At 43.9% G+C, this 12,357-nt stretch overlaps 1 protein-coding gene across 1 annotated transcript in view; it reads left to right on the forward strand.

Annotated features, from left to right (window-relative positions):
- The window catches only part of CDR2 (cerebellar degeneration related protein 2), a 136,774-nt gene that overhangs the window by 16,518 nt on the left and 107,899 nt on the right, over window positions 1-12,357 (forward strand). Inside the window, exon 2 of the mRNA XM_086940763.1 lies at window positions 10,489-10,601. Coding sequence (XP_086796889.1) covers window positions 10,489-10,601 — 113 coding nt within the window. The remainder of the gene's footprint in view (window positions 1-10,488; window positions 10,602-12,357) is intronic.

Consider the following 12,357-nt stretch of genomic DNA (forward strand, 5'->3'; position numbering starts at 1 on the left):
AAAACCAAAATTACTAGTAAATGTATTGATCTGGGTCTGCTCTTGGCAAAACGCAACATCCCCACATATTGGAAGGCAAAGCAGGGCCCTAGCATGGCAAAGTTGAAGGCAGAATTCCTAAAGTGGGCGGAATGTGAGGGAGCGGTTAGGTTACAAATAGCGAAGAGAACTGGGAGTAAAAAGGCCCTGGACCGGGCGAGAGCTTGGCAAGCGCTCATAGTGGTGCTTGAATCTCCAGACGAAGGGGATGACCACTTGTAGACTAGCCTGGGGCAGATATGGACTAACACATAAGCAGCTCTAAGATTCCACTGATCTGAGGCCTCGCGCATAGCAGGGGAGCACACCATGCATGCTAGGTAACTCCCAGGAACAGTAGCCTCTCATACAACTTATTCGCCCCACTGAGATATCGGATACAATGGCTTATTACACCCTGCACTTAAATGACACACCTGGGGGTGAGAGGGAAGGGAAGGGTGGAGGGCTAGTTAGAGTTGTGAACTGTTACTGGTTGTAAATAACTGACGTTATGACAGTATGTAGTGCCTTACTAGTTGATTTGGATATCTTACGGTATTAAGTGATGCCATACATAACCTGATTTGCACTGTGATTTTGCTACATGTCAGGGGTATGTAACCAAAACCCCTTCTTTGATTGTTTGGGAAAAGCAATAAAAATTGTTTAATAAAATGATAATAAATTATCCTTTGGGTAGTATGATACACAATATGCTAGTGCAAAAAACACGATCGGGTTTTCCTTGTATACTTGCTGCAGTTGCAAAATGCAGACATATCAGTTTACTGGCAATAACAGCCGTGATTACACATAGACACTAAATTCGACCTTTAAGCGCAGTTGCAACATAAGATCCGTTAATCTCACTTCCTGCCGGCTTTGGAAGCTTTATGAACAGGATCTCTTTAAACACAATCTGGTGCTAGTGACCGGTTTCATGATGGTAATACTTAGGAAATGTTACAATAATAAACATAAACCTACTTTAGTACTTGGCTCATCTCTACAAGTGATTAGAGTACGGATGGCCATAAGGCGCAAGAAATGTGGCTTTGAGTTACTTACAATGGACCTCCCACAATAATGATAATACATTGCCTATAACAATACCCAAATGCGTATAGGGTGTATATGCCAAGCTGCTTTGTTACTATGCAGCCGTTACAAAGGTATGTGACCATATCCCGGGCTAAAAGGGTTAAATCTGTGATGTGTCTTTTCCGCAGAGCACAGTCACCCATTCAGAAATGAGCGTGTTTGGTAAGTTCCACTAGATGGCTGCCGAGCCCAAGCCCAAAAACGCAGGTTCCCCCCCCTCCCTTGCAAAGACGGGTCAATTTGTAATAGATAATTTTGATGTCTCCACAATACGTTTTGAGCTGTTGACGATTGCAGGTACTTGGCCCACCCACACAAGTGAGGTGCCATTTTTATCGGGAGACCTGAGTTGTAGTAAATTTTTGTCAGCCCGGTGATCCCACAATTTTTTTTTCCCTAGCTAAATCTGATGTTTGCAGGGGATTCTGGGTAGGAAAACGTTGAGGGGATCCAAGCAAGTCACACCTCCCTGGACTCCCCCGGGTGTCTAGTTAACAAATATCTGGCATTGGTTGGTTTCCCTAGATGGCTGCCAAGCCCGGAACAAAAACGCAGGTGACTCCCTCGCAAAACAAGGTCTTGTAATCGATTTAATTTTTATGTCTTGACAGTATGATTTAGGTCATTTCCTGCCGCAGGTACTAGGCCTACCCACACAAATGTAAGACAATGTGTATAAAAAGAAGTCATTTTGAAACATGTTCTCTAATTTACATGCTTGTATGGCTACCCACAATTTGGGAGATGTGCAAATAACCACTGATTCTAAACTCTATATTTTGTTCCCATTTCGGAAATATATAGTATTCCTTGGTACCTATTTTTCACTCTCTATATTTTACCAAATGAATTGTTGTATACCAGGTACACAATGAAAACCCATTGCAAGACGCAGCTCAGTTATTGGCTCTGGGTATCTCAGGGTCTTGGTGAACCTACAAGACCTATACATGCCTGCAACCAGGAGGGTCCAGCAGACATAACTGTATATTGCGTTGAAACATCTGCCATTCTTTTTCCATTTAGTTGTAATGGGAAAAAAAATCAACATTACAGCATACAATAGTTCGTAGGCACTTTAAATAGAATCTCAATGTTGTCGGGTGAGAAGTCTTTGAATCAATAACATGGGTAACCAAGAGGAGCGAATTATACAGTACATCATAGTGGACAGTAAACATTGGGGTAAGCACTCGTTTTATCAATCGGCATTGCCCATCCCCCCCATCCCCCCCCCCCCCCCGACTTTCAATTTAGCCTGTTTCAGTCCCGCTGGTTGTAGTATCACTCCGCTCAGACCCTCCCTTCCCTTATACAAGAGCAGAGCTGCACAATTCTCTCCATTCTGTGAGGTCTGCCTGTAACCCCTCATCTTTGTGTTTTAATTTCACGTGTTTCCTCAGCTAGTGCCCATTCCCTGACATCTCTAAGCCATGTTGCTAAATCTGGCCATCTGTACCGACCAGATTTTTGGACCAGATGGAATCCGCTCCTAGGAGCCCCTCTAATCCAGCCGGAATGTAAACAACTCCCTCCTTAGAACATATTTACAATGGATATAGGCATATGTATAACATCTCGTACCTAAGGATGGGGAAAATAGCAATAAACAAGCATTGGTTCTACAATATCCTATTCACACCTATTAGTCTCGCGGCCACATAAGCCCAGACTAGTCTACCCTGGGGCAGGTCTGATAATGTACCATTTCGCACTTTATTCACTTGACACGCGATCCGGCGCGTCTACACACGTGGGCCTGCAGTCCCAGTGCTCTCCTTTATACCCGGTCTGCAATCCAGCAGACCTACACACCCCTCAATCTTGGGTGCTCTCACTTACACACGGCCTACAATCTGGCAGGCCTCCGCACCGTATCCCTCCGGCGCTCTCATTTACACACGGTCTACAATCCGGCAGACCTACACACCTATCCTTAGGTGCTCTCATTAACGCCGTGTACCAACGACGATCACTTTCCTATGAATCCTCAGGGATGAAATCTGTAGTTATCTATTCAGGGTAAAACTACGGCAATGGAAATTAGTATAGTGTTCGAATCATAATATGTGCCTCCTGTTCTTGACATCAACTGTTCCCTGCCTCCCTACTTATTCAGTCACTCCTTACCTGACCGGGATTCACATCCGTTCATGCAAACAACGTCTGACTAGGAGAACTAGATTACTATGATCGAACAAGAATACAAGGCACATGTCGGTTCACCAAAAATGGGGGCATTTATTACAGTAAAAGAAATAAACACAATACTACACGATATATATATATATATATCTATACGTATATATGCTGCAAAGAAAAAGTAGAGGTTAAGGTGCGCGCTTCGCAAGGGAAGGGGCAGATATCACCTGGTTAATATGAAGTTTGGACTCGGCAGTCATCTAGGTTCTCGTCTCGTCTCTCTCTGTGTCTTGGCTCGTCTCGGGGGTCCACCTCAGCCGTCACAAGTACACGTCTGCACCGCTAGGCTCAACCTCCTCTGCTTCCCTCCAAGTCACTGGAACCTTGCTCGTTATTAGCTACCGTCTCTCTCTCTCTCTCTCTTGTTCTCAGAGAGTCTCGGTTTAGAATCTTTTCTCAGACTTCAAAATGGCGATTGTCTGCCGCAGAAATAATTAAGGGCATAGATGCTAACGGCTAGCTGCCGCCTACGAACTGACTGACTCAGTGCCTAACACTTTCACTAATATCGAAGCTGTCCCTTCATGGAAAGTTACGGCCAGTAACCTGCCGCCCACCAAATTCTTGTACCTCCCCGTACCAAGGACACGTTCCCAGCCGGCCGGCCTGAAGTTGTGTCTTCGGAGTGGAGAAAAATACAGTCTTTCGATAAGGGCCAGCCTGAACCGGTTCTCTCCAAGCGAACAACACCTTGAAACTAAAACATTACATTTAACCTAGAAAAGCCTCTCCAGCTACCAGGCAGAGGGCAAGATGGAGTCTGTCCCGTTTAAGGCCTGCAAGGCCCAAAATATGCATGGCTCCATAGAAAATGTACTAATACTCTTACAAAAGGACGGATCATCACTAATACTTATATATCTATCCCCTAGCTTTAGCTTATAAGCCCTAATCTAAGGAAAGGGGTACGAAAATGCACTACTGTGCCTTATGGATAGGTCCTACTTATAGTCCTAATCCCTATACTATAAGGGTAATAGGCTGGAGTCATCCTCCATCATCCTCCTTCTAAAAAGGGTCGGAAAAGTCGGTTATTACACCATCTCTGCACCATCCAATTTATGGCTACTCCGCGTCTAGCCAGGACCAACATAAGCTGAAGGAGTTTATATGGTATTTTCCCATTTTTGGGGTATGCGTATGTGGGTAAGCAGACATTGAAGTGGCTTATCTCTTTTAGGAAGACCTGTGGTTGTGTGCACATTCCCAGCCACCATTGTCCAGAACTGTCTCTGTTCAGGGCACGCCCACACCAGGTGTAAAATCTGCCATACTTAAAAGAAGTTACAGATGAAAACGTTGGCACAAATGGCTGTACTTTCCAACTAAATTTCAATGTTTTTATTTCAATTGTTAGTTTCTATAGAAAAACTTTGAAGGATCTACAAATATGACCCCTTCCGGAATTTAGAATTGTATCTACTTTTCAGTAATGTATAGCTCCCCGGGATCCACATATCCTGCATACCTTTTTTAATCCTCAAGATGTTGTTGGAAAAGGACACATATTTGGCCTGAATACCTTCGGTGGACAAAAAGTTACAGGGGCCCTAAGCTCGAACTACCTCAAATAGCTAAAAAAAAAAAAAGGCTTAGCACGAGGGCCTAGCAGTGAAGGGGTTAAGCATAATAGAAAGGTGCGTCATTGCCCAACTCTGGTTTGCTTATGGTTGCTCGTCTTCTTACTGGCACAGGTGAGCTTAGCGGCCATGCAAACGCTGCCCCACATGTTACCAATTCTTTAAAATATTTCCTCATGTATTTCCATCACATTTTTTTTCTCCATTTTAAACTGTGACCAACACACGTTGCCTACTTTTGCTGATGTTCTTACACATGGTGCACGCAGAGATAGTATTCGTCAAGCACAAGGCATTAGGAAGCCTCTATTTACACCATAATTTTCTCTTGAAGGTGGCAGCGGTGCCCCTAGAGGAATGCGACGTGGGTGATCTTCTTATGTTAGTCATAGATTAACTCTGCTTGTATTGCTTCATTTATATCAATGGTCTTCAACCTTTTTTTTATGATAAGAGCTACTCATGCTCGGTGAAAGCCACCCGAGCTGCTGTTATTATTAGAGTTTTAATACTGGCTACATCAGAGAAGATTACATTAGTGCCAATCACATGCAACATTATCAGCAGTGTTTACCTCTGTACGGTTGGTAGCAGTAATGTTAAAAAAAAAAGCCTGTTCAGTGTGGAATACCACTTCATGGGTAATGCATAACTGCCATTGCTGCATCGCCCCTGGCACCAAGTTATTAGTAATACATCACCCGAAATACCACCTCATAAGTCCTGAAAAAAATACACATTTTCATCTTAAATCCACACTTCAATTTTTGTATGCATACATTTATTTAACCTAGCAAAAACTTCCAATTTATTAGGCAGGGCTGTACACAGGGGTAGCTACCTACAGGTAGCTGGAGAGAGCTACCAAAAGCTCAAAAGTTACTCGTTGACGCCTGATTTAATATTTTGTTAACTCAAACAACATTTCCTATTTAAATGCACTCCTAAAACTAAAAACAATCTAATGCTGCATGTAAGTAAAACATTTCCATACATCCCACCTTTCCCGCCCCCTGATACCTCCCATATTTTTATGGTCCCGTAATAATGTTTGGGGTCTGTGGCCAAGGGATATGTTTTTGCCTAAGAGCCAGTTCTCGAACGCCCTGCTCCAGTCCCTTAGATAGAAACACTTTCAGCACTGCAGATCTGTAAAAGGTATCGACATTTTGCACGGGAATGCAGAAATAGCACGTCACTTCCCAAATAGGTGACAGATTGGAGCATGCATCAAATTCCAACAGGCAATGTAACTTGCTGTTTGCACTATCCAAGACAAAAACAAACGTTGGCAATAACTTCGGGCTTAACTTTATATCTTATTTCACCTGCAACTTTTAATTGAAAGTTATTGAGCTGGACAAAAAATACTTATGAACATAATGGAGTTTGAATAATCAAAGCATGCCACCCCCACCCCACTCTGCCCACCAGATTTGCAAAAGGCACTTTGATCATTTCAACTCTGTGGTTTTGGCAACCGGCACTTATTCAGTTTAATAAGTTCTTGGATGCCAGTTACTTGTTTCTGTGCACGTAACTGGAGAGTAGTATCCATCCTACTTTCTAAGAGTCTTGCTCGGTCGTGTAAGATGCTCATATTCACACTGCCAGATTACTAAAAGACACTGCTCTTATGTTGCTGCAGGTCTTGGTCTTATTTATGTTGATATTATCGTGACTTAGCTGACAGAAGAGTTACATGTCCTAAGAAATGTATGCATCATATAATTTGGTATTAAAAGGCCCAGTGTGACCTGTGACCAGAAATGTCTTGGCTGTGAATAACTCCATCAGATTCGGATAGTGTCACCCTCACCCCAACGGTCAATTCAGGTTCATATATTTTAGTCTTGTTGTGTAATACCATTTGACATATACGTTTGTACAGAATTCCTTAACCATATATGGATTCTGTCTTTTGCTATACCTTTTCTCTGGTCTTTCACTTGGTCCTCTTAACTAGATACATTTTTCACTATTTATGGTTTCCCTCTGTCTAGCAGGAGTAAGTATTTCTACATTTCTTACAGACAATTGAAGTCTGATTCAGGGATCAGTCGCATCCATGTCTGTTAAGCTTCTGGATGCCCATCTAAATGCATTACCCAGTCTCCTATTTAGCGAATCTCATGCTGTCCCTGATTAACACCTTCCAGGGAGACATTGATATTGACGGGGTTAACAACAACGGCAGATCTTTTAAATCTCTGGAACCTTTCTTTGAGTTATGCAGACTCCATCAATATTCCATATGTTCAACACACACGGATAAAAAGCCTTAACCTCATCATTGCCAGCCCATTGCATATTGAATGCTCACTATTAGTGGAAATCTATTTCGTTCAACCACCTCCCAATTCCATTCCAACTCTGTAACCCTCCGTTATATGCTCCTGCACGAAAAGTCTGAAAGTGCCCAGTTAAGAATCCATCGTATGCCGCTGTTGAAGAGCACCTCATGCTCAAATGTTTGCTCTGCACACCAAACAGCAGAAACATGCTTACCACAACAAGCAGAGCTGATACTGTTCTCACTCAAATTCAAAAGTTTTGATCCTAAACTTTGTAAGGAATGTTGGAGGAAAATCTGTTTATGGAGGAAAATCTGTTTAACAAGCGCCAACAAGCAAGTTGACAAAGCAGTATGGGTTTAATGCATTAAGAAAGCTGGAGAAATCAGCCAGATCCAAAAGACACTGGAATCGGATGTCCCAAGTACAACTTAAAAAAAAAAAAACAGCCCTATCTGTACCCTAAAACCGCAACAGAAAAGGTTGCAAGTTCTTCATTTGCGTCAGCAGATGTAGCATGAGGGACGTATGGACCTCACTTCGCATGACTGACAGGGAGTTTCTGTTCTTGGAATTTAAATGACATTAAAGATACATTTGTCTAACAGCACGTGCATTATTATATTTTGGTCAATGATGATTGGGCCAAGCGTATCTGATCTTTTGCATGTGGTTTCTTTCTCCAAGCCATCTAGCCGTTTTAATGTGAAGTGTGGTTTTCAGCAGGAGCGGGAATGTGTGTCCTCCTATCCTGATGCAGGATGCACATCTAGTGTTCCATCCTGTGTTCGTGCTTAATCAAGAGGTATTTGTATGCCTGCAGCACATCTAGAAAGGAAACCGGCTCTAATGTTGTTGACGCACCTCTGCTCGTTTTTCTAGCAGATAGGATGTTGGTGACCTATTTCTGTAACATTTGTGCTAGTCCCTGATTTTCTGTCCAGAGTCCTGAGTCTGGAGGAAGATATGATCTAATTTTTGTGCGGCAGGTCAACAAGCTAACCTCAAGACATTTCCTGACCTTTAACATGCAATGTCACCTTTGTATTTATGCTGAACATATTGCTTTTCATCACATCGCTGCTGTGCACAGGTCTGTTACTTATAAGGGCCTAAAACTATCTCTGTCCTGAAAGGTTTGCATGGGGATCTCAGGCTTTAGATCTGTGTGGTTCTTTAAATAATGCATACCATTCTTTCCTGTATCATTCCCCCCTCTAGTTGATTTTTCAACTGCCTTTCCTAACCTCCCGTCTTCTAGGGAGATCACCTCGTACTCACTACTCTGTACCAGGAACTAATGTTAAGATTCTTTATTCGATTCCGATACTTCACTGCCTATGGTACCTCATCTATATAGAATCTCAAAAGCAGCTAACTTCCACCTGCAACCCCCAAAGAAAATGAAACCTCTTTAGACACCTTCAAATTCTGACATACTGCAGACCCACTGATAATATTGAGTCTGGACTTTGGCAATACACTCCTGTTGGGTGTCCCACAAGCCTCCCTCAGTCCATTAAAACCCACCTTCTATGCCACAGCATGACATGTATCCTCATTGAAACAGTACAGTCAACCATTGCGTCTCTGCTCCCCAGTCCTCTCTGTAGATTACATTGCCTTACTGCTGAGGCAAGAGCTATGTTCAAACTGGGAAGTATTACACTGCCCTACACCTTGAGAGACTCTCTTACCTCAAGCCCCTACTCAAACTCTTGTAGCAAAAATGGTTTATAAAGTAAGACTATCTCAAAAGGCTGATTTAGAACCTCCCTTCCTTAACACCATTTTTTTCAGGGACAGCCACCACCTCCTGGAACTCTCTTCCAGGCAACCTCAAATAATTGAAACCCAGCTTGTTGCCCCCCTCTGTCAACAGACTCTCCTATTCAGACTTTCCAACATGTTCCCTTTTTCTATTGCACCAGCAGGTTTATTCTGCGGGTTTCTTATAGTCTCAAATTAATGATTTCTTTGATGTTGCATGTAATAGCTTGTAATTTTAACAGATTGTACAGAATGTGAAGAGGCTGTAATGGACTGAACCAGTATATGGCATGGAACATTGCTGGGTATGTCCCACATCAAGAAAGAAAATAAATCAAGCGAATGATAACAGGGGGGTCTTAAGCAGCCCTGCAGATCATGAAGTAGAATTGCTCATGCCCGAATCTAAGGTTGTGCCAGCCTTTAAGACCCGAGGATATTCACAGATTTGCATTGCTATCATTTTAAATATTTTTGTTCACAGACTGGTGTTAAAACTTTAACACTCCTGCCTGTTGCTAAGGAAAAGTAAAGAGCTAATATGTATTTTGCTCAAAGAAATCCTTATCGATAGATATAAGCTTGAATCTCCCACTTCAGATTTCTTTTGTTCCAAAGAAGCATTTCAACCCCCCAGTATACAAAAAGGCCTCTTTTCAAATACTATTGCTCAGTAATGTTAGAGTACATTCAGTGGATTGTCTCCTTTTGTAAACCGTGGAAGAAGGTAAAACCTGGAGGGAGGGGGGTCATTTGTATTAAGAGGAGTAGCTCAGTTCTATGATCAAAGTTCTGGCCTGCTATCCAATGTGCTGTAATCATAGCGCTAAAATAAAAGTACTGCATGATGCATAGCCGCAACTACTGTGAGTGGTGATTTGGTATTACCAGGCTTCTATTTTCAGTGCAGAATGATATGGAGTTGCATGCATCTGACTTGAGTAAATGTTTGACAGGAAGAACAAAGCATACAAAAATTGCAAATGAATAATAAGGGCAGCAGTCTCGTAGTAGAGTGTTGGGGTGAAAAGCTCCAGGGATCTACCAAACTGACATGTCACCAGACCAAGCAGCTTCCATCTTCCGGTCAGCAGTGAGGCTCCGATTGTCTAGTCTACCATCCCACCACGCTACCTTTTTGTACTTTTGGAAATGAGAAGAAATGGCTAACAATATTTCCCACAGATTTTGTCCCAGCATTTTCTGTGCTTGCCTTATTTGGGAAGCATGGGGTGCAAACTCCGTGTTAGTGTGTCTAACTTTCCCATGTAGACTAGGTGGTGGAGCTTCAAATATGGCACTAGCCTGGACTCCTCCTCTCGCTTGGTATTAAACCAGAAGAGTGACTCTTGTAACAAGTGGAACTTCCTTTAGAAGAAAATATTTGTTAACAAATAGTGCTGCAGTCTACTGTCACTGTTTGTATCATGATTTACTTTATTTCGTTGCTGTGTTTGATCGATGGTTGTAGGAGAATATTCATGCATCATATCCTCAGTAGTACAACTTTCTTGCTTCAGATCTCCAACTTGCTGCTGAGCTTGGGAAGACGTTGTTGGATCGGAACACTGAATTGGAAGAATCTCTTCAGCAGATGTTCAGTACTAACCAGGAACAGCTTCAGGAAATTGAGGTACAGCAAAATGTCTGTGTAGACTACCTGTCACTTGAATTTTGTTTGTTTCGTTTTTGACTGTTACTTTGTTCTGCTCTCTCAATTTGTGGTAAGACCGTCAGTGACTGTAGTAGTATGTGGCATACAATTGTAATCTCGAGTGAGATTCATCATTAAGAAATCCATGTGATAATAACCCTAGTTACCTAAGCCCCGTAGAAATTTTTGAATGATGTACTTTAGTGCATGCGATTAAATGGACAATTTGGTGAGGAAATACACCACACTTGTCTCTGGGACAACAGGTAATACACTTTGACATTGAAAGAGATGGTGTGAAAGATTGTGTAGCCTTAAGTTTACACCGTGATAAGAGGCCCTAGACACCACACTCCAGCTGTCTGTTTAGATTTCTTCAGTGTGCAGCCTCATCCCCACAGCTGCATGTATAGTTAAGGTGCATAGGCAGCATCTAAAGAACTTGGTCTTTGAGTGATCGAGTTCGAAGCAGTGGCAATATTTTCAGATATATGGCTGGTCCCTAGTGGCTGCTGCTGCTGCTATGCTGCCTGTGGGCACTTAGCTTTCCTAAGATCCCAGTTGTTGTACCTGATAGGCGTACGCCAGAATCTTTGAAGAGGATCTGATTCCTGGCTTCACAGTAACTAACAAGCATTTACAATGCAATGGTTTCGCCTTTGGAAAAGTTAGAGCTATTGGCATTGCTCACACACAGAGCCCCACACACAAATACACACACACACACACACACACACACGCAGTCGGACACACACACACAGAGCCAGACACACACACACAGAGCCAGACACACACACACAGAGCCAGACACACACACACAGAGCCAGACACACACACACAGAGCCAGACACACACACACAGAGCCAGACACACACACACAGAGCCAGACACACACACACAGCCAGACACACACACACAGAGCCAGACACACACACACAGAGCCAGACACACACACACAGAGCCAGACACACACACACAGAGCCAGACACACACACACAGAGCCAGACACACACACACAGAGCCAGACACACACACACAGAGCCAGACACACACACACAGAGCCAGACACACACACACAGAGCCAGACACACACACACAGAGCCAGACACACACACACACAGAGCCAGACACACACACACACAGAGCCAGACACACACACACACAGAGCCAGACACACACACACACAGAGCCAGACACACACACAGAGCCAGACACACACACACACACAGAGCCAGACACACACACACAGAGCCAGACACAACCACAGAGCCAGACGCCCACACAGAGCCAGACGCCCACACAGAGCCAGACGCCCACACAGAGCCAGACGCCCACACAGAGCCAGACGCCCACACAGAGCCAGACGCCCACACAGAGCCAGACGCCCACACAGAGCCAGACGCCCACACAGAGCCAGACGCCCACACAGAGCCAGACGCCCACACACAGAGCCCCAGAGCATAATTCCAAGAGCCGCACGCAGTGAATTCCGGCACCACCCACGCCCCCTATCACCTTTCTGCAGCTCACGGGACGCCGCCCGCACCCGGCCTGCATCCGCCTCTGCCACCATTAACTGGGGCTAGGCCGCGCCGCACTCACTACCTCCGGGACTGGGTACACAGGGGCCCGCCTTCACTGCAGCGGCGGCAGTCACCAGCTCCAGACTCCCCCTGCTGGCAGGACCAGTGCACCTCACGTAGGCCCAGGCTCTTTATATGTTATTTATTCACTG

The sequence above is a fragment of the Lissotriton vulgaris genome, chromosome 10 (genome assembly GCF_964263255.1).
Source record: "Lissotriton vulgaris chromosome 10, aLisVul1.2, whole genome shotgun sequence".
Taxonomy (NCBI): domain Eukaryota; kingdom Metazoa; phylum Chordata; class Amphibia; order Caudata; family Salamandridae; genus Lissotriton; species Lissotriton vulgaris.